The following is a 22,234-nucleotide window of genomic DNA, read 5'->3' as shown; positions in this document are numbered from 1 at the left end:
TGCTTCGCATCCAAGGTTCAGTCCCTGGTATCGTGAGAATGTCAAACTGGACATGACTTTAGTTTCACTTATACAATTAATGTACAATGTAATTTATTAAAGGTAAAGGTACCCCTGACCGTTAGGTCCAGTCGCGGACGACTCTGGGGTTGTGCTGTCATCTCGCTCTATAGGCCGAGGGAGCCGGCATACAGCTTCCGGGTCATGTGGCCAACATGACTAAGCCGCTTCTGGCAAACCAGAGCAGCACACAGAAAGGCCATTTACCTTCCCGCCAGAGTGGTACCTATTTATCTACTTGCACTTTGAGATGGTTTTGAACTGCTAGGTTGGCAGGAGCTGGAACCCAGCAACAGGAGCTCACCCAGTCACAGGGATTCAAACAGCTGACCTTCTGATCAGCAAGCCCTGGGCTCTGTGGTTTAGACCACAGCGCCACCCGTGTCCCATCCATGTAATTTATACAATTGCATACAGTGGTACCTCGGTTTATGAACACAATTGGTTCCGGAAGTCAGTTCATAAACCGAAGCGTTCATAAACCGAAGCGAACTTTCCCGTTGAAAGTAATGGAAAGTGGATTAATCCGTTCCAGATGATTTTTTTTTCTTATGTCCACTGATGGTAGTCATTGTTTGGATGGGGGGGGGGGGCTTTTATCCATTTCAGGAGTCAAACAGCCACAGCCATGGAAGCGCTCCCATGGCTCCGTGATGGCCCGGAGCGAAGGCCCGGCCTCCAGGAGGCATCGGAAACATCGGTTTACTTACTTCCGGTTTACAATCGTCCGTAAACCGAAAATTCGTAAACCGAGGTGTTCGTAAACCGAGGTTCCACTGTAATTAAAATTGGGTTGCCATATGTCCGATTTCAATGGTGGAAGTGTCTGGGGGGGATTTCCAAAAAGCAGCTTATTTCTCAAAAATAGCTCAACCAATTTGGTGTTTTTCTAAAACAAGCTCAACAACTTAGGGAAATTTCTCTTAAGAAAGCTCAACGATTTGTTTGTGTATGGCTTTTCACTTCTTGAAATGTGGCAACCCTAATTAATTTTAATGATGTAAATAGCAAATTCAGGGAAGCTTGAGCGGAGGGAGAGGAGAAATCAAACACTTTCTCTCCCTGCTGCAGTCCTGACAAAAATTGCCTCTCCAAAGGTCATATTTGCATGTCAAGGGAAACTTCCCCTGGCACCAGTGTAGGCTTCCCTTCAAAGGCAAATGGTGTCTTTAGAGATAGCAGGGGCAGAAAAGCTTGAGCACCCTCTCACTCCAAGTTCTGAGGGTGCTTAAGCTTCCCTACATTAAAAACTTTTATATAAAATAGGAAGAAAAGAAGAGTCTTCTGGATCGGGCCCTGTCTTGTCCAGCATCCTTTTCTCACAGTGGCCAACCAGATGCCCCAATGGGAAGCCAGCGAGCAGGACCTGAGAGCAACAGCAATTCTCACCACTTGTGATTCCCAGCATTCAGGGACTCACTGCCTCCAACAGGGGAGGGAAAGCATAGCCGTTGTGGCTATGCATACCTGCCAATCCTGGATGGAAAAATCCGGGACCGGCAGCCCGGTGGTGCTTCCGGTGGTGCTTTGCGCTTCTATGGGCACCAGAAAATGGCGGCGCCAGCACCGGAAAAGTGACTTCCAGCGCCAGCCCCACCATTTTCTGGTGCCCATAGAAGGGCAAAGCGGCACCAGAAAAATGGCCGCCGGCAGAAGCAGATTTCAGGGAGAATAACGGGATAAAAACCTATATGAGAGACCGCCGGGAAACGGTAGGAAAAAAGGGGGTTTCCCGGTGAAAACGGGATACTTGGCAGCTATGTGGCTATGTCATCCATACAACTAACAGTTTCCACCTGAATGTAAAGCTTACATTGGTAGAATGAGTATTTGGTTTCCTTTCCTCTTTCCATCCCTTATCAAACAACCCCAATTGTTGTTTTGCTCTTTTTTTTTCTCCTGGCCATCTTTACATATTGCATAAAAGTGAATCATTTTTCTGCCCAGACTGAACTGTAGGATTTCTCTCTCTCCGCAGAGTTGCTTATTTGGGGGCATTTGGCAGGAAAAAGCAATGTCTGTGGGCGTGGGTGATATATAAGCTCTTTTCTTCAAAGGATCGATTTGTTTCCAATGGGACTCTGGAAGATTTGCCAGGCTACCAGAACTCCAGGTTTGGCTCTTGCATAGCTGCTGTCTCCGATTTGAATCAGGACTCCTACAATGATGTCGTTGTGGGAGCCCCGCTTGAAGATGAGCACCAGGGAGCAATATATATCTTCCATGGCTACAAGGAAAACCTCGTACGGAAATATAAGCAGGTAGAGTTCTCATGTAGGGTGAAGGGCGAGGAGAAGAATGACCAAAAATGTCTCAATACATTTTTCTGAGAAAAATTCTAAGATTTTTTTCTTCTTCCTCTAACCTCAGAAAGAGAAGGCCACTGTGCAGAATGTTCTCTGGATATTATCCACCTTTTTTTTTGTGGCAGCCACCATTCCTCTGTGGAAGCCAGGCCCATGCAGTGCAGAGGGGCAGCGGGGTACACTTGCCCAGGGCCTCAGAGGGCTAAGATAGTTGGGGGGGGCGAGTTTATAACTTTATTCTAACAAGACTCCTGCCCCAGGTCTCAGACAAGCTCTGCATGGGCCTAGTGGCAGCCCCTTAGTTTTGGGACACCCTCCCCACATAGGTGCATCTGGCTTCTTCACTATAGCCTACATCTTTTGGCAAACGCTGAAGAGGCACCTCTTTTTACCCTGACATTTACCTGGGATGGGTGTTTTCAGGGTCCACCCTATTCTGGTGACTCGGATATACAGCTGCAAACATAACATTTTAAGTGTGTTTTAAGTGCATTATACAAATGTGACACTAGATGACAATGGCGAGCTTATGGCAAATTCAATATATTTTTCAAAACGCTTTTAAAAAAAAAGCATTTTCACAGCTTTTTATATATATGTGTGTCTAGATTCCACCTTAATCTGTTTTAACTGTTTTTAATTCTGAATTTTAAATTGTGAGTTGTGACCTGCTGGTAAAGGGCAGGTAATAAATTTAATCATCCTCATCCCAATGTGCTGGAATGAAGCTAAGCCTGGGGCCTTGTGGGGGATGCAAAATGGTGGCTAGGCTGCCAACATACTTGCTGTTATAGAATCGTAGAAGGGTCATCTTTCTTGTGTGTACCCAAATAGACAGGAGTTCGCTATAACACCGGTCCTGAAAGACCTACATTGCCTCCCAGTACGTTTCTGAATGCAATTCAAAGTGTTGGTGCTGACCTTTAAAGCCCTAAACGGCCTCGGCTCAGTATACCTGAAGGAGCGTCTCCACCCCTATTGTTCAGCCCAGACACTGAGGTCCAGCTCCGAGGGCCTTCTGGCAGTTCCCTCCCTGCGAGAAGTGAGGTTACAGGGAACCAGGCAGAGGGCCTTCTTGGTAGTGGCACCCGCCCTATGGAATGCCCTCCGGTCAGATGCCAAGGAAATAAACAACTATCTGACTTTTAGAAGACAACTGAAGGCGGCCCTGTTTAGGGAAGTTTTTAATGTTTGATGTTTTATTCTGTTTTTAATCTTTTGGGAGCGGCCCAAAGTGGCTGGGGAAACCCAGCCGGATGGGCGGGGTATAAATAATAAATAAGTTGTTGTTGTTGTTGTTGTTGTGCCAGTGTGGTGGGGCAGTGCAGTGCAGCTGCCCTCCTGACAACAGAGTCACTGCTGCTTACCTGGATGGTGTGGAGGCAAAGCAGGAAGACAGTGATGGTCGGGGCATCACTAGTGTTAGTGTCAAATTGGTCCCTCCTGCATTCCTGTCCACACAGTCCTGTCCTCGCCTTCACTTCATCCCAGCTAAGCAGGAGCAGTGCTAGGGCTTTTTGCGCCCTAGACAAAAACACCTTCTGGCGCCGCCCGGGCGCATGCGTCATGATGCACGCACGCATACCACTGATGCCCCTGCGTCCCCTCCATTGGCGGGAGGAGCACGGGCCAAGGGGGGAGCTCGGCGCCCTCCCGCCTGTGGAGGGGATGCTTTGAGGTCCTCAGCGGCGGCGGCGGCAGCGCCCATAGCTGAAGGCTTCAGCTGTGGGCACTGCCGCCTCTTACTCGCTGCAGCTGCTGGGGAGCTCACAGCGTCCCCTCCGTGGGCGGGAGGGCGCTGAGCTCTCCTTTTGGCTCGTGCTCCTCCCGCCTGTGGAGGGGGACGCTGGGGGCTCCTCGGCGAGTGAGTGTGGGCGGTCGGGCGGTGGTGGCGGCAGCGCCCATAGCAGAAGGCTTCGGCTGCAGGCGCTTGCCGCCACTACCACCGCCGCTTGCTCGCTGTGGCCGCCGCCGCTGGGGAGCTCTCGGCGTCCCCTTCATAGGCGGGAGGGCGCTGAGCTCTCCTTTTGGCTCATGCTCCTCCCGCCTGTGGAGGGGACGCTGTGAGCTCCTTAGCGAGCGGGTGGTGGCGGCAGCGCCCATAGCTGAAGGTTTCGGCTGCGGGCGCTTGCCGACACTACCGCTGCCGCTGGGGAGCTCTCGCCGTCCCCTTCATAGGCGGGAGGAGCGCGAGTGCGTGCCTTGGAAGGGCGGCGGTGGCGCGGGGGTTTTGCAGGGCAGGCTCGGCAGCGCCCCCTCCATTTTCGCGCCCTAGGCAATGGCCTAGTCCGCCTAAATGGACGCACCGGCCCTGCAACTAAGCAGCAGTGGCGCAACCTCAGCAAGCTGGCAACTCCTACCAACGCTCCTAAGTACCTGCTGGATTCTTTTGGGTACCCACCCTTGCGATAGAGAGAAAATGTGAAAACGTGCCGTCACTTTTGTACAGCGTCTGTTTGCACCAGGATGCTGAACAGGATTCTCCTCTTGTCATTTTTTTCAGAGAATTACGGCAGCTGAAATTTCTCCAGGCTTAATGTATTTTGGATGCAGCATCCATGGCAACTTGGACCTGAATGAAGACAGGCTTGTGGACCTCGCCGTTGGCTCACTGGGAAATGCTGTATTATTATGGTTTGTTATGGAGGATTTATGGCTAGTGGGGCTACTTTTCAGAGCAAGGCTTGTTTGCAGAATCTGACTGCTGGAAGATTTGGGGCAGATAAAAGCAAGCCCTTTTTCACACAGTCCAGTGTTAACTATGGCACTTGCTCCCACTGGAGGCAGTGATGGTCACCAACCCTGCCTCACGTTGAGAAAGGGCCAATGGGGTCTTTCTTCAGAAGGAGGCATTCTGGACAAGGTGGCTAGGAAAGTGCCTGTACCACTGCCATTTCACCACAGCAGCCAGAAGTTCTATTCAAACTTAGGTAAAAATTTAAAGTTAAATTACTTTACTTGATCTACTCAAATTTAAGTTACTTTAAACCCTGACACACACATCTGAATTGGTAATCGAATTTCTGGGTTGGCTCAGAATATCACCAAACTTTTCCTCTTCTCCACAAGGTCCCGCAGTGTGGTGCGGATCAATGCCAGCCTCAGGTTTGAGCCATTCAAGATCAACATCTTCAACAAGGACTGCATTCGGAACGGGAAGGACGCCACTTGCCTGTCTGCATTTCTTTGCTTCACTGCCATTTTCCTCTCAGTTCATTTTCAGACGGCAAGCGTGAGTAAGTGGAGATACCAGATTTCTGTCTAGATTTGCTCTCCCCACAAGGTGACTGTGTCCTATCCTCTCCAAAACTGCTCTTCAGAGAGACTCGGGGGTGTATCTAAGGCAGCACTAAGTTATACCAACGTCAAGGTCTGCTTCTTCCACTGGAGAAACGTTTTGTGCCATTGGAGCCATCTAGGTCAAGAGAACGCATAAGCAAGTTTCCGGTAACTTGGGACTCAGCTACATTAGTCGAAATACAGCATTATAAATGCATTATAACTCTGTGACACCAGGTGGCGATGTAGAGCTGAAATCACAACTCAGTGATATTTTCAACTGTGAGCTTTACATCAGTTTTTTGTAGAGCATTTTTTTATAGCTGTGTAGATCCAGCCTTGCTTGCACAGTGCATTTCTGCTAGCACAACTGTTGTGTTGGATCCTTCTGTTGCGCAACATTAAAACTGCAAGAATATGCGGCTGTCCCTTACAGGGATCGAACCTGCAACCTTGGCATTATCATCAGCACCATGCTGTAACCAACTAAGCTATCTGTTCTCACTATGGTTCTGTAATTCACTGTGCATGTGCAAATCATTTTGAATCAATCATTTCAGCACTGAATTACAACATCACCATTGACGAGCGACGGTACATCCCACGAGCCCATCTGGATGAGAATGGAGACAGGCTCACCCACAAGACGGTTACATTGTTTGCAGGGCAAGAATGGTGCGATAAGCTGAATTTTCATGTCTTGGTACGTGTTCAGATCTCTAAAAGTTGAACTTCCTTTCCAGGAAATGCAATTTAGTCTTGAGTTGTGCATTCAAAATACCACAGACCAATTGTTCGTTAGTGGACCAGGAAATGTTGCCTTATATGCCCAGCTTTGTGTAACATCTCTTTGAAAAAATAATAATAATCATGCAGCAACTACAGAAATGTTTATGAGCCACTGTGCTCACACATACCTGTTTAGATGAGTTTCCCTGTATAGTTTACCTTGAGACAATGTCTACTTGCCACAGGAAACCAGATTGCATGTCTTTTTACAACTCTGATGAATAGTTAAGGAGAAACTTTTCCCATTCAACTTATGCTTGTTGGGCTCTTGTTGCAAAAGTGAAAACAAAGGGTAATGGTGATTACTTTCTCCTATCCTAGGACACAGCCGATTATGTGAAGCCAGTGACTTTCTCTGTCGATTATGCACTGGGTAGCCCTGAGGACAATGGACCAGTCTTGGATGGCGGCTGGCCTACCTCGCTGAAAGTTGTTGTGCGTAACTGTCATTACATTGGAGGGAAGGTGGAGAGGCAGCCTTGAAAACATTTCAGTGGATTTTGTCCATTGATCTGTTTGGGAACTTTCCCCTATAGGCCGTGTCCAAGAAATATTCAGGACAAGAGTTTGGCCTTCCAGGGCCAGGAGCCTGAGAGTAAGAGGATTGGGAGGGAGGGGTATGGCAGGTCAGTAAAGTGTAGGGGGCAGAGGAATGTGGAAGAGCAGACCAGGAACCAAGATGTGCTGTTTTTATTATTTTACTGGTACTTATTTTTTTACACTTATATCCTGCATTTCCTCCAAGAAGTTCAAGGTGGGTGTACATGGCTCTCTTCCTCCCCCATTTCATCCTCACAACAACCCTGTGAGATGGGTTAGGATGAGAGGTAGTTACTGACCCAAGGTCACCCAGTGAGTTTCTTGGTCTTGTGGGAATTTGAACCCTAGTCTGACACTCTTCCCAATACACCACACTGGATCCCATGCATATTTACAGCAAAAAGTGGTTTGAAATTTGTATAAATCAATCAGTAATAACTTGCTAGGCTGCCTAAACATATGAAAGGAGGGCGAGCCTGTTGTTTATGGAAGTCACCTGGTCCTCATTTTTCAGTCCAGACGCTGAGACATATGAACTAACTAAATTGCCTCTCTGGGCTTCACATATGGGTTGGGACAACCAGAAAGCCAGCAGATGTATTATGTGTGTGGTCAACCTTTCTGCACAGTGTCATGCCTGGCACAACATCAAATCCTACATATTGTTTCGATGTTTTTTTAAAAAAGTATTGTACAGTATTGTAATTCGGGTTACCCCGAACTGTCCAGGGTGCCTAGTTTACAGACAACTTCTTTATCCTTCCATATAAAAACCAGAGAATCCTCAGAGGCTTGCAGGGTGCCATTGACCCAGGAGAGGGCCTGCTCTGTGGTGGCCCCCAAGCTGTGGAATGCCCTCCCCACAAAGGTGCATCTGATACCTTCATTATACAGCTTTTGGAGGATACTGTAGATGCACCTCTTTACCCTGGCTTTTGACACTTGAGGGTGTACATTTTTAGGACCCACCTTATTTTTTATGATTGTCAGTTGTTTTAAACTGGTCCGAGTCGAAGCAAAATAGAAAAAAATTCCTTCAGTAGCACCTTAAAGACCAACTAAGTTTTTATTTTGGTATGAGCTTTCGTGTGCATGCACACTTCTTCAGATACACTAGAAACAGAAGTGTTAGACCCTTATATATATATACAGAGGGTGGTGGGGGTGGGTGGGAATGGGTGATGGGCTGATGGGAGTGGTAAACCTGAGATGGCTGTTAACGACTGCTGATTACTGCAATTAGTCCTGGGGGGGGGGGGAGCAAGGGCTGTTTCTAGTGTATCTGAAGAAGTGTGCATGCACACGAAAACTCATACCAAAATAAAAACTTAGTTGGTCTTTAAGGTGCTACTGAAGGAATTTTTTTCTATTTTGTTTAAATGTTGTTACCTATCCTGGGAGCTTAGGGCGAAGGTTGGGGAATAAATACTTTCCCTTCTTGCTTCATAGGTACCTTTCTGGAATGGATGCAATGAGGACGAGCATTGCATCCCTAATTTGGTCCTTGATGCTAAAACTGATATCCCAGCTGCCATGTGAGTAGCTCATCTGGAGTGAGAGGGATTTGGGAAATCAGATTGCAGGGTTACCACTCTTAGAACAGGAGTGGGGAACCTTTGATGCTTCAAATGTTGCCAAACTGCAACTGCCATCAGCCCCAGCCAGCATGGCCCATCGCCAGGGAGGATGGGAATTCTAGTTCAGCAACACCTGAAGGGCCAAAGATTTCTCACACTTATCTTATAGGTTATTGTGATGTCATCCTGAATTTGGTCATTTCTTTTCCTCCTGTTTGCAGTACCTTTGGGGACAAAGCAGAGCAGATTTGGGTTGGGAACCATATCGGGAATACAGCATAGGATTTGGGGGATCCTGGCTACTTTTCTTTCAGAGTACAAGTGGCAACAGCATTATAATTTTATTATTTGTTTGATTTCTGCTCCTCCAGTTGAAATCCATGGGTGGTGTCCAGTATAATTAATCACCATGCCAAAATTTCTTTAAAACATCCCAAACCCCATTTCTTTAAAACTACAGCCTAGAAAGGGATGCTTAATTCCCAAAGACCTGGCAAAACAAATACAGTCATACCTTGGATCCCGAACACCTTGGTACTTGTCTGTTTTGGCTTCCAAACACCGCAACCCCAGAAGTGAGTGTTCCAGTTTGTGAACATTCATTGGAAGCCGGACGTCCGACGGGACTTCCACGGCTTCCGATTGGCTGCAGGAGCTTCCTGTAGCCAATCAGAAGCCGCTACCACTGTAACCATCTTTATGTGGTGCTGAAGGACAGCAATGAGAGGCACAACTGTATTTCCCCAGGGAGGGAGTTCTAGCCTCTGGGTGCCACCACTGTGAAGACCATCTTGTGGAATCCCACCAACTTCCCAGTGCTGGCATTGCAAGAAAGCTTTTTTTAAAAAAAATGTGTGATTAACATGTGTAATTTGGCCTGGTCTCTATACTGAGCTTGTGAAAATAAATTGGGAGCACCCTTTCTAGTTTAAGAGACCCCACATGAGCACGTCCGATAAGAATGCCATGTAGAATATGAATGCCTTCCTTCCAGGTCCATGGTCTTACATGCTTCACTGTTCAGCCTCTTGCTTTAGCTCTGGGCCTTGCCTGTTTCTTGTTGGCACTGCAGTGTGACCAAGGCACTTTGGGCATTGACAGGGTGCCCCCTGGGAGACTGTAGGGAGTCTCCTTTGTGCGCAGTTGCAGGGAGGGTGGACACTTCTCCTTGGGCTGCCGCCTTTAACGTTTGCTCTTTTCATAGGGAGTATTGCAGACGCGTCCTGAGAAAGCCGCATTCGGATTGCTCCGCCTACACGCTGTCTTTTGACACCTCCATTTTTGTCATAGAAAGTGCCAGGAGGAGGGTGGCGGTGGAAGCTACGCTGGAGAACAGAGGAGAAAATGCATATAACACCGTTCTAAACATTTCGTTCTCGAGGAACCTGAAGTTTGCCAGCTTGATTCAGAAGGTAAGGAGTCTCTGAATGGAAGGAAGGAGAAATCGCAAAGGAAGAGAGTACACAAGTAGCCAGCAGTTGCGGGGTCAGGCTTGCAAAAGAGGTTAAAAATAATATTAAAAATGTTCCTTTGGCTATGTTCAAAGCAAGAGGAAGAACAAGCAAGTGGTAGGTTCTCTGTTCTCTATTGGCTGCTCATCCGGTTCTGTCCTGGGCCTGTTGTTGTTCAACACCTTTATAAACTGCTTGGATATAGGAAATGAGGGGCTGCCCATCCAGTTTGCAGAAGACACCAAACTGGAAGGGGTAGCTAATGCAGAGGTTGGATGCCCACTTGTCATGGATTCTTTAGCTGTAATTCTTGTATTGCAGGGGGTTGCAACCCTTCCAACTTTATGTTTCTATGATTCTGCTATTCCCCTACAAGGAAAGGTTGCAGTGTTTAGGACTTTTTAATTTAGAAAAGGGCCTTCTTCAAGCAGTGCATATTTAAACTATGGAACTCACTTCCACATGAAGTTGGTGCTGGCCACCAACTTGGATGCCTTTAAAAGAGGATTAGACAAACTCATGGAGAATACAAGCTATCGATGGCTTCTAGCCAGGATGGCTATGCTCTGCCTCCACAGCTGGAGGCAGTAATGCTTTTGAATACCAGTTGCTGGAAACCACAAGGGGGGCCTTTTATGCCCAGGTCCTGCTTGCTGGTGTCCCATAATCGGCATCTGGTTGGCCACTGTGAAAACGGGAGGCTGGACCAGTTTGGCCATTGGTCTGATCCAGTAGGCTCTTTTTAGGGTCTTATGAGCTTTTGCATCGCAGGGAGTAAAGACCAAGCGGGACGTGATGTTGACTGCAACTGTGCATTTACCATGTCCCTGCCACCCGCGTGCTAACCTTTCATAAAAGAAGAATCTCAAACTGATGCAGAAGTGGGGGGAATTGAATTTAACCTCAGGAAAAAAATGAAAAAGCAACCTTGCCAAAGTCATCCGTCCTCATCCCAGACACATGTTTTTACTGTGTACCCACTTCTGGCATTCCAGGGCAGGAGAAAGGTGGAGGCATTTCAGGGGAAAGATGGTGGGTGGCAAAAGTTTGGAGCAGCCCTGCTGCTTCTGCCGTGCAAGTCTTCCTCTTCCAGAGTCGCTCCTTCTAGAAGAAGTGGCCATCAGGTTTTCATTAAATGCATTTCCTTGTAAAACACAGTCCCGCCATCAGAATCTAAAGCATCTGCAATGCATCAGCCAGCCTGTCCTCAGCTCTCCATGTGGCACTGTTCTCCTAGCAGAATCCATTGACCTGTCTTATTCCTGAAGGACCAGGGCTTCCTTGGCCTGTTTCCCACCAGTTCAGGAAGCTGAGGTGGCCTTGGGCAGCTATGGAGGCTGCGCACAGCCCCCCAACCTGACCCAGGAGACCACCTGCCCCACCCTGCCTCCAACCCCAAATCAGTTCAGGGGTGAGGCTAATGCTTTGCTAGGGTTTTGAAAACCCTGATTGAGCATATAGTAAAGTCCTCCGAAGTGAGGGGGGGGCAGAGCAGCTGTAGCTCACACAGCACATGCTAGAGACACTTCTTGATGTGCCACTTGCTGGAAACCACAGGAGAGGAGAGTGCTATCGTGCCCAAATCCTGTTTGCATGGATTCCCACAGGCATGTGTAAGAACAGGATGCTGCCATTGGCCTGGTCCAGCAGGCTCTTCTTACATTCTTATGGCAGTTCCTAGGAAACTGTTCCTGCTGAGGTCCTCTGAGGCCAGGGGATGGGGCTAAACAGCTGGAGTTCACTTAGCTCATGATGGAGGAACAGCCTTCGCTGAGTAGCGGCTGCTGCGAGCAAATGAGGAGATGCCCAACAGGCCTGTGCATCTAGCAGTTGGCCGATATTAGTGGACCCTTGATCTGATCCGGCTAGGGTTACCAGTGGACAGGACTTCTGTGCCTTTAGTTGCCCTGCTCTCTTTTGAGTCTGGAAACCTTAAAGAGAAACCAGCAGGCCCTTTGCTTGGAAATTAAACAAAGGGTCTGCTGGTTTCTCTTTAAGGTTTCCAGACTCAAAAGAGAGCAGGGCTTCAAAAGTATTTCCTGTGCCTTCTGAGTTCTCAGAGCCAATGAGATATTTGCTTGCAGATGCTTTCATTGCGCAATACGGGACAAATAAAAAGCACAGCAGACCTCTGACCACCTGGTCTACTTTTCATGTTTGAGAGTAGTGTGGCTCCCCCCAACTCCCAATAACTGTGTTATTTAAATGCACAGCTCAGATGGTGTGTGAGAGTGTCTATCCTCATACCCAACCAGCAGAGATGACTTTCTCTGCTCTGCATGGTAGAAATAATATTTATACATGCACACATGCGCACACACCCCTCCACCCTCTCAGATTTTCTTGTTTCCACACGATGCTGCACATGGAAAAGTTGGCAATCTAGTTGCCCAGAAGTAATTGCTACTTGCCCCAGGAGGATGTTTTAACTTCAATATACTGCAGTGATTAACGACTTTGTCCCTTTTCCTGGTGGTTTTCAAAAGCATCTCCCTCCTCCTTTTGCTTTTGCGCTTGCGACGATGGCCAAGTTTCAGTCAGAGGTGATTTTTTTTTTGCACTGAGTTATTGCTTCTCTGGAAACGAGGGGCTTAGAACAGAGAATGAGCTATAGTTTTTCTGCACTGGGCTATGGATGATGCCACGGCAATTGCTGATCTCAGGAGGGAAGATGGAACGAGGCGTGGGGGGCTTGCCAAGCATCTGCTCAGCACTTGGGGGACATCATATAGGACTCAGCTGACAGCCAGCCCTTGAAGCCAGCCAGCGTCTGGGAATGCTTTATTGAAAAAATGTTTCTGATTTATATTTTTCATATGGCTGTGTCCACGTCAGCTCCTTTGTCATCCTGGTTGTTGCTTGCCTGGGCTGTGGATAAAGCAGCTTTTCTATCACTGCCTTGGCCCTCTAGGGTTTGTCATTTTTACAGTGGTGCTGTTACCATACACATTGCCTCCTCTGAGAGCAGCAAAAGCAATGAGGAGCCATGACAGAAGCTTCATCTCATTACAAGCAGAGAGGAGCGAATCTGTCCATTTTGGTTTCTCGTCTTTTTCCAGTGCTCAGCTCAGTTCACCATTCACCTTAGTGTCAGCTGCAATCCCAACAAAGCACCCTGGTACTGCACCTCTCAGCTTTGCCTTTGCAACACCGTCTTTCTGTCGCCTGCTTTACAACTGGGATAGAGCAACATTGCTCTGCCACCATGCATGAGGCTCGCAGCTGCGAGCCAAAGTCAAATCTGCTTTCTCTCTGTTTGTTCATTTTACCATCTTCACCCATTTGGTTGTGCTTGGCAGAGGGCAGAGGGCAGAGGGCCTTCTCTGTAGTGGCACCCTCTCATCAGATGTTAAGGAGATGAGTAATTATATAGCACTTATATGGTAAAGGTACCCCTGACCCCTGCGCGCTCATCTCGCTTTATAGGCCGAGGGAGCCGGCATACAGCTTCCGGGTCATGTGGCCAGCATGGCTAAGCCGCTTCTGGAGAACCAGAGCAGCACACGGAAACGCCGTTTACCTTACCACCGGAGCGGTACCTATTTATCTACTTGCACTTTGACGTGCTATCGAACTGCTAGGTGGGCAGGAGCTGGGACTGAACAACGGGAGCTCACACCGTCGTGGAGATTCGAACCGCAAACCTTCCGATCAGCAAGCTGTAGGCTCTGTGGTTTAGACCACAGCGCCACCCGCGTCCCTTCATATACAGTATAGCACTTAGGAAACACCTAAAGGCAGAACTGTATAGGAAAACCTTTTAAGGTTTAATGTTTTACTATGTTTTTATATGTGCTGGAAGTCACCCAGAGTGGCTGGGGCAACCCAGTCAGATGGGCGGGGTGCAAATAAATCACCATCATTGTCATCAGTGCTTTTTTTCGCATTTCCCTAAACATTTTGTGAATCTAAGTTTGGCCTCTTTGAGGGGCAGTGTTTCAATATGAGTAGGAAAATGAGAGTACCCCTAAACATTTTTAAAGGGAAAAAGCACTGATCATCATCATAATCCATCAGAACATTATATTCAGAGGAGCTTCGTCCATTGGGCCAAATTAGCTACTGCCCCACCAATCTGTCTTCCTTTTTACAACCAGCCACAGGGTGGCCCCCATCTGTCATTGGCTCTGGCGCCACCTACTGTTGACCTCCCTGCCTTCTGCCCCACCAGTCCCAACAAGCCAGCCACAGCGGGTTGTATTTTTCATAGGAATGCCTCCCAATTGTGACGACTTCCTAGCCGGTCCTCTGAAATGTCCTCTTCCCAATGTTGCCGTCTAGACTTACAGTAATTGGTGAAGTGTTGACAGTGTGTATAAGCACTTTGCCACGAGCTTTGGACAAGCTATGTTCTCTCTTGCTCTTTATTAGTAAATACGCTGAGCTTGCTCTAGCCACCGAGCATCAAGTGTCTTCCCTGTGTTGGTTTAAAAGGCTCTGCCAGTGGAAAATTGCAGGAACGATTAACCACAAAATAGGAAAAGTGCAAAAAGCTTCTCTCTTTTTACTGATGAATTACTCCAAACTTAACCAAAGAACAACATGAACAGACGAAACCAGAACAAGCACAGGGGCAGCAAATAAAGGAAATGTTTTGTCGACTTATAAAAAACAGATTTGAGGATCACAGCTATTCCATATTATGAACGGAATCTCCTGTAAAAGGGGGGGGGCGGGTTCTGAGTTTGAATCCAGAAGCAGAGAGTGTGTTCTTTCCTCCATGTCAAAATGCTTTTGCAAATCACCTTTCACGTAGGGACAAATACATCAGCCCCAGGTGGTTTATTACAAACCTCCATCGAACTGTGTGAATTTCCAGATTCCCTCACAAAGCAGTGGTCACATCCACTCCACACATTTAAATAATGTTTAAAGCACATGGCTCCCCTGGAAACTGTAGTTAAGCCCTCACACACAGAGCTACAGTTCGCAGCACCCTTACAAATTTACAGTTCCCGGGATTCTTTAGGAGGTACTGTGCTTTATTTTGATAAGAATTTTTATTATCTTTCAATTACAACAATCCAATAATAGCTTCATTATAACAATGCCAAATTACAATACAATTAATAATACCAATCACTGAGGTGCCAAATTATACAATTTAGGTCGTCGTCCCCCCTGCCCCCACGCATGCTGGAATTGATGGTTTGGTGGTTTACTTTGTTTCTGTGTTCCAAAATCTTATAAATTCCAATTATGCTCCAGTCCAAATATCAGTCCCTTATATCGCAACTGCAGTTTTAACAACTTCCATTCGTATTGACACTTCGATTTCTACGCCTACAGATGAAGCATTTTAACTCTCTCCTTCCTGTGTGTGGCAATTATTCTGTCCGTCGTGTTTCTTCCTGTCCTTGTAATATATTTTGTCTATCTTTTGTCAGTTGTTGCTGTTCTCCAGCTTGCCTTGGGTGGAGCTAGTGTCCCATTGTTGTTTCAGAAGATAGGGGGTGCTGTGTGCTTTAAATAGACAGTGCTGGTGTGATCAAAGTCACTTGCAATCACTAGACCTCCTCTTTTGGGACATGCCAGTGTGACCAATAGTAAAGGTCATTTCCTACAAAGCACTGTTTCTCATGCCAACCTGCCTGCATGCCTTCTGACAAGACAGCACCCAGCGGGTTTCCAGAACTGTCCTCCCAAGGCATAAGAGAGGGGCAAATATCATGTCCCAAAGAAGCAAAGCAGTTTCATTAAATGCAAGGTAGAGTGGTACACCAGGCAATGACATGGCATTTCAAAATGCTTTGGGGGACCTCTTTGCAGTCTAGTTCCCATGAAAATCTAGTGTCAATTCTTCCCCTTCCATTTCAGGATGACCTGGACATTAATATTGAGTGCGTGTCTGAAGAGAAGCATCCGAACCGGAGGGTTTGCAATGTCAGCTATCCATTCTTTCGAGCCAAAGCAAAGGTAAGAGGCTCTGAGAGGCACCTATGCACAAAACAAGCACCAGCTAAAATAGGAAGAAGGAGGCAGCCAAGGCAAACTTGAGCTCACAGCCCGCTTTCGGGGACATCCTCAAGGTGAGGCAAAAACCACGGAGCTTTCTCTAAACAGGAGCTGTTGACCAGCCTCTCAACCGCCTCTTCTTCTTTGTTAGAGAGCTGCTGTAAGGTCCAAGCTAGTCTAAGGCAAGTTTGCCTTCCAATGAGCAGGGCAGCAGCAATTCCCGACACTGGGAAAGTAACCCCCCAAATTAAATTAAAAGCTCCAGTGGTGCATGCATAAGGTCCCAGGTTCAATCTCCAGCAGCAACTCCAGGTAGGGCTAGGAAAGACTCCCTGCCAGAAATCCCAGAGAGCTGCTTCCAGTCAGTGTAGACAATGTTGAGCAAGATGGACCAATGAGTTTGACTCGGAACAAGGCAGCTTCCTGTGTTCCACCTGCATTGAACATCAAAAGAGCTCTCCAGCTCCACTCTACAAAACTGGAGGGTGGGAGCTGGTGAAATACTTGGCAACTACTGTATCCATATACCTGTTTCTGAGACCGTGAGACTCACTGGCATCACTGATGATGCCCTTGTTAGGTTCTCTATCTCTGTTCCTCCACAGGTCGCTTCCACAGCTGGTCCCACAAGTCTCTTCATCATTGTCCTCTGACCGCTAACTTGGTGCTTTTCTCTGCTGGTGACCCTAAGCCAGAAATCTGATAGCTCTGTCTCCATGGAATCATTGTATATTAATCTGCAGATATACCACATTCTGTATTGCAGGGTCCCTTTATGATAGTCACAGCTATACCTCTTCTTCTAAGATCATACAATAATCTCATAATTATACAATAATAATAATAATAAGGGATGCATTGCAATGATCAGTGCATATCTTCATGAATTGCCTTTCAGCTAAAACTATGTTCTTTGCACATGAATTGGAGTGTTCATTTCAGAGTGACTTTAAGTTGTGTTTTCTTTGAAGTTCCACTGCGTATAACAGAACTTGCACCCCTTTCTCTTGAAACCCAAACACCTTGTGTTTTCAGTGTTCCTAAACAGCTTCTGGTGTGTTAGAGTTTGGTCCTGATAACGCCAAAGTTGCAGGTTCAATCCCCATTTGGGAGAGCTGCATATTCCTACATCGCAGGGGGTTGGACTAGAACTAGATGATACTCAGGGTCCCTTCTAACTCTACGATTTTTTTTCATTATTTATGAAATTTCTATACCACCCTTCATCTGAGGATCACAAGGCAGTTTCCAATATAAAATGCTTATATTTGGAGCATAGAGGGATTAAAAAGCTCCCCTTCTATGCTGTTGGGGTGCCTATGGGACGCTGAATATAGGGACCCTGCTTCAGAAATAACAGTGGGTCTTCGACTACCCCCACAACCCTGGAGTAGTATGCCACTGACCATATTATAAAATGGTACAGCCATTCGGGGTGCTGGGGTGCGCAACCTTCAAGGGAGGTTAGAATTTCATGGAGTGATGTTGCTCTAAGTAGATCCATCCTCTCTTCATCCACCCTAATCCCAGTTGCTTTCCCAGCGCAGTTTGAGATGTTAAGGACTACACACACACACACACACACACACACAATAATTGGAACATTTGCTTTTTCAAGGCTGCAGAGCTCCGCAGGGAAGCCAAGTTAGGAAGCAACCAGTGAGCAAAGAAATTTCAGCTGCTTATAGATGGCCAGGAGGCCTTTGTTTGGGCAGTCAAAACCAGAAGGCTGATTCCAAAAACATTTGTTCTAATCCTCTGGAGCACTTTGACAGTGGCTTTTGGGTAATTTAGCCCCCAAATTCCTTTGCTGCTGTATGAGTCACCTTTTTTTCCTGTTTTGCAACCACTGGGTTTGGGGATTATATTAGACTCATATTTCTCCTGTTTTCAGCAAGGGCACTTTTAGCCCCATGTTAGATTCCTGGAGCTGGTGGGGGTTTAGACCATTTTCTTACATATTCGAGGAAGGATGTTTGGGGAGACACAAGTGTTCAAAGATTCCACGCTTTATCGTTCTTGGTAGTCATGACTGACGGATTCCTCCTTACCTTTTATGGCTTGTTTATGCCAAGGGATAGTTCATTTCAGTTAAAGCTTCTGGCCAAAAGCCCAAACCCAGATGTGACTGCAGTATGGAATGAGAATAGAATCATAGAATTGTAGCGTTGTTGGAAGAGACCCCAAAGGCCCTCTAGTCCAATCCCAGCAATTTAGGAATCACAGCTAAAGAATCCCTGACAGGCGGCCATCCAACCTCTCTTTAAAAACCTACAATATAGAAGAGCCCACCACCTTCCACCACAGAAAGAGGGGGGAAGGGAGTCGGAGTTTGAAATGTCAAAATTATGATTGAATAATTGTTGTGATATATATATACATGAAAATTATAAAGAAAAACTTTTTTCAAAAAAGAAGAAGAGTCCACCACCTTTTAAGGTAGTGCATTCCACTGTTGAAAAGTTGTTACTGTCAGAAAGTTCTTCCTAATGTTTAATCAGAATCTCCTTTCTTGTCATTTGAATCCATTGGTTCAGGTCCCAACCTCTGGCATAGTAGAAAACAAGGTTGCTCCACCTTCCATGGGGCAACCCTTTAGATATTGGAAGACAGCTGTCATATCACCTCTCACCTCTAAGTAGATTGTACTAAGAACATGAGGAGCTCTGCTGGATCAGGCCAATGACCCATCCTGTCAAGCATCCTGCTCTCACATTGGCCAACCAGATTCCCCAATGGGAAGCCTACAAGCAGGACCTGAGCACAAGAGCCCTCTCCCCTCCTGGAAATAAATACCAGTTTCCAGATACTGGTATTAAGATGCATTTCTGCCTCCGGTGGTGTCAGCTTGAATAAAATATGGGGGAGGGGTAAGCCCCATAAAAGCCCCATAATCAATCATATGATGTGGCACATGCACACTATTTGAATGGCCATGCCCATCAACTTTGAGGGGGGGCTGGTTCCCTCAAATATTTTAATGAGGGGGGGGACTGAAGGCCCCTCAGCCCCTAGGAGTTGGCTCCTATGTCTGCCTCCAACTGTGGAGGCAAGGCATAGCCATCATGGTTGGTATCTATTGATGGCCTTCATGATTTTGTCTAATCCTCTTTTAAAGCTATTCAAGTTAGTGGCCAGCACTGCTTCTTGTGAGAGGGAGTTCCATAGTTTAACTACGCACTGAGTATTTTTTCCTTATCATTCTCTAGTAGTCCGAGTTGTTGTTCCATTCCATAACGTAAAGCAAACTTATAGGAAACTGAGGCTGATGGAGCTGCAGTCAAAAATGTCTGTAAATCTGTAAATCTCATAGTGCCAACACTAGCCTCTTCCCCTCTTTTAGCAGCTTCCCCACTCATCACGCTCTTAGCTATGCAAGCTCAAGTCCATATGTAAAGCACACTGATGGTTTAAGAGAGGCCTCTAGGTCACCTGCCTTGCACACAGAAGGTCAGTCCCTTGCATCTTCAAGTAAGCAAAGGGTTTCTCTCTGCCGAATACCTTGGAGAGTTGCTGCCAGTCAGAGAAGGCAATCCTACTCAAGATGGACCACTGGCCTGGCCCAGGAGGAGACATCTTCATTATTTCATTTTCATAACAACTTCCATCAGGATTCCTCAGCAGACACACGGAGAGGATGTGAAGGGCTTGGAACCACCTTGGGCAGCTGAACTCTCCCATCCTGACTCTCCTGACTCCTTAAACACAAGAAGTTTCACTGTGCTGTCATAGATGATCTACCTGGAAAATAAATTATCCCTCCTATCCACTATAGGCTGCAAGGAAAGCCTTGGAAGATCTACAAGCAGACAGAGAAGAAGTCAAAGACAATGAGAGGCTTCCCAGATTCTAAAGAAAATATTAAGATTGAAACCTCTGCTTGGCAAGGGATTGACAGCGATGGATTTGATCTAATCACTGCGCTAAGATTTAGCCCTTGCAATAAAGCAGCCCTGTGTGCTTTTGGACCATGAAATGCTATCATAATGCATCTGTATGGCCTCGAATATGTACGGCTCTGCCAAAGCAAATAGAAGCTAAAAATGGAAAATTCAGCCCTTGGAGCCCAAGGAGGGGAATTTTAATATTATAATCAGCTGTGCACAAACCTGGGGCTTAAAAAAAAAGTAGTGAGAGTGTGTGTTTTTTGGCAGCCAACCTCCCACTTTCAGCAAAGCAACACCCGCAGTATAAGTGAACACAATGCAACTAATTAGACTTGCTAAGTGCCTCTCCAAATGCTGTTGCGATCAGAAAGGTAAAACTAAGGGAACAGGTCCATAGCTCAGTGGCAGAGCATTTTCCTTGCACCCAGAAGGTCCCAGGTTCAATCCCTGGCAACTCCAGGCATGAACCTGAAGAGCTACTGCCAATCTGTGTAGACAGTGCTGAGCTAGATGGAGCCCAATGGGTCTGGCTCAGAAATAAGATACTTTGAATGTTTCTATGACTTTCAAATCATACACCAGGGGTGACTGATGGACCTCTGATAGGTTGCCGATTTCAAACTGAGTTGATGGAAATGTTAGCCTAACCTAAGTTGGTCAAGTCCATTAATTTCAATTCAGTTTTATGACTTAACGTTGGCTACAAGACTCTTGCCCTGACAGTCTAGTGTTTGCTCCAGATGGCTGTGGGAAATGTTCCTGAGTTGTTTTCCTTAATGCATCTGTCTGTTTTCAATCTCTGCAGGTGGCTTTTCGCCTGGATTTCGAGTTCAGCAAATCTATTTTCCTCCAAAATCTGGAGATCTCTCTGACTGCCAACAGGTCGGCAATAACATTATTTTTCTCCTCTTTTTTACATCCACTTGTTATCCCTCCCCACCCCACTTGACTTCTGTTTAGTTTTGGCAGTCCCATTTCTCTCTCCCTTAGTCAGTCCCCCTCCCCACCACCACTGCCTGTATCCCATTCTTCCCCAGGCTGTTTCCCTCTCTGATGCTTCTGAGTCAGAACACGGAGGCTTCCGAAACATATATATTTATCTGAGTGTCTAGCCTACCTCTTCCCAAAGGCTCAGCAGTTGGTGAATGGTGTATTTAAAAGAATGAAACTGCAGGTGCTAAAACCCCAACAATTCAATAGCTCTGTGGGCAGGGAACTCCACAATGTTCTGGGTGCACAGAAATTATTTGCCATCCAAGTAAGGTGGACAGGTTTTGGGGGCATTATGAGAGAGCCAGAAAAGCTTTTCTCTGTGAATTTTATTCACCACATGCATGCATACTTTGGAACTCCCTGACTATTGACATCAGGTGATTGCTGAAAACATTTCTGTTTAGGCAAGCCTATCCAAACATGCAGAATGTTGACATGAGTACAAACCTGGTTTTTGGCTTGTAGTTGATTTCAATTATTTTTGAAGGTTTTTTTAAATGGTTTTTAACTGCTTTTTTTAAAAAAACTGATAATCTTTTCATTCGTTTTTTTGTAAACTGCTTTAATATCATTTCATTTACAATCAGGTTCTGCATACATTTTATGAAACAACTAATTCACCAGACAAATAAGACAGCTTACACACCTCTTATTTGTTACAATTCTATCCTGCCTTTTCTCCTAGGCACTTAAATAGCCCCCATGTTTTGTGGCCTGTTTCTTCTATTTCAAATTCTATTCCTTTTTTAAAAGGGGGGGAGGGGGTCACAGGTGAGAGGGAACTGAATGGGCACGGCCAGTAGATGAGGGCCATCTACTTCAAGGCCCAGCAATACCTTTAGGAGTCCCGACCCACGCAAACTTGCATCACTGACAATGGGACGGAAGTAAGCTTGGAGGTCCCCATGTCAGAGACAGCAAAGTGACCATTTAGACAGTGTGGTCCTCCTGCTGCTGGCCCTCATCCTTCACATGAGCGAACTCTTGTCCAGCACGGGGTAAATCCTCGGTTCCTGCAAACTGATTGCATACATTTATGTATACATATGGTAGTAAATATCTTTGGCGGGGGGCATTGGCTAGCTGTGCCATGGAAATATACAGTGGAATACAGAGGCTGTCATTGTTTGCACGTGCACAGACACACAGACACACACACACAAGCCCAATAAATGCTGCTTATAAAATTTGAGCCTTTGTGAAACCTGCTGGGTCTCCATCGCTCCTAAGAGACCCCAGGCGCCATGAAAACAAAGCTAACTTTGGCTGTTAGAAAACCCACAGCTGCACTTGTAAATCACAGCTCCCTCCCGTTGCCTGTATGACGGCAGAGGCACCTTTTCCAGCATTGTGCCAAACCCACTGGAGAAACCAGGTCAGGCAGGAGAAAGACCTCA

The 22,234-nt window shown here is 46.5% G+C and overlaps 1 protein-coding gene across 1 annotated transcript in view; it reads left to right on the top strand.

The window, feature by feature from the left end:
• The window catches only part of ITGA11 (integrin subunit alpha 11), a 90,244-nt gene that overhangs the window by 53,753 nt on the left and 14,257 nt on the right, over window positions 1–22,234 (top strand). The window contains exons 14-22 of the mRNA XM_060282367.2: window positions 2,118–2,321; window positions 4,870–5,000; window positions 5,436–5,602; window positions 6,206–6,348; window positions 6,756–6,869; window positions 8,424–8,509; window positions 9,756–9,963; window positions 15,820–15,918; window positions 20,650–20,726. Of these exons, the coding sequence (XP_060138350.2) occupies window positions 2,118–2,321; window positions 4,870–5,000; window positions 5,436–5,602; window positions 6,206–6,348; window positions 6,756–6,869; window positions 8,424–8,509; window positions 9,756–9,963; window positions 15,820–15,918; window positions 20,650–20,726 (1,229 nt within the window). The remainder of the gene's footprint in view (window positions 1–2,117; window positions 2,322–4,869; window positions 5,001–5,435; window positions 5,603–6,205; window positions 6,349–6,755; window positions 6,870–8,423; window positions 8,510–9,755; window positions 9,964–15,819; window positions 15,919–20,649; window positions 20,727–22,234) is intronic.

The sequence above is a fragment of the Zootoca vivipara genome, chromosome 13 (assembly GCF_965207765.1).
Source record: "Zootoca vivipara chromosome 13, rZooViv2.hap1.1, whole genome shotgun sequence".
NCBI classification, from domain to species: Eukaryota; Metazoa; Chordata; class Lepidosauria; order Squamata; family Lacertidae; genus Zootoca; species Zootoca vivipara.
Note: the sequence above shows the minus strand (reverse complement) of the source record. Positions and strands in the feature narration are given on the sequence as shown.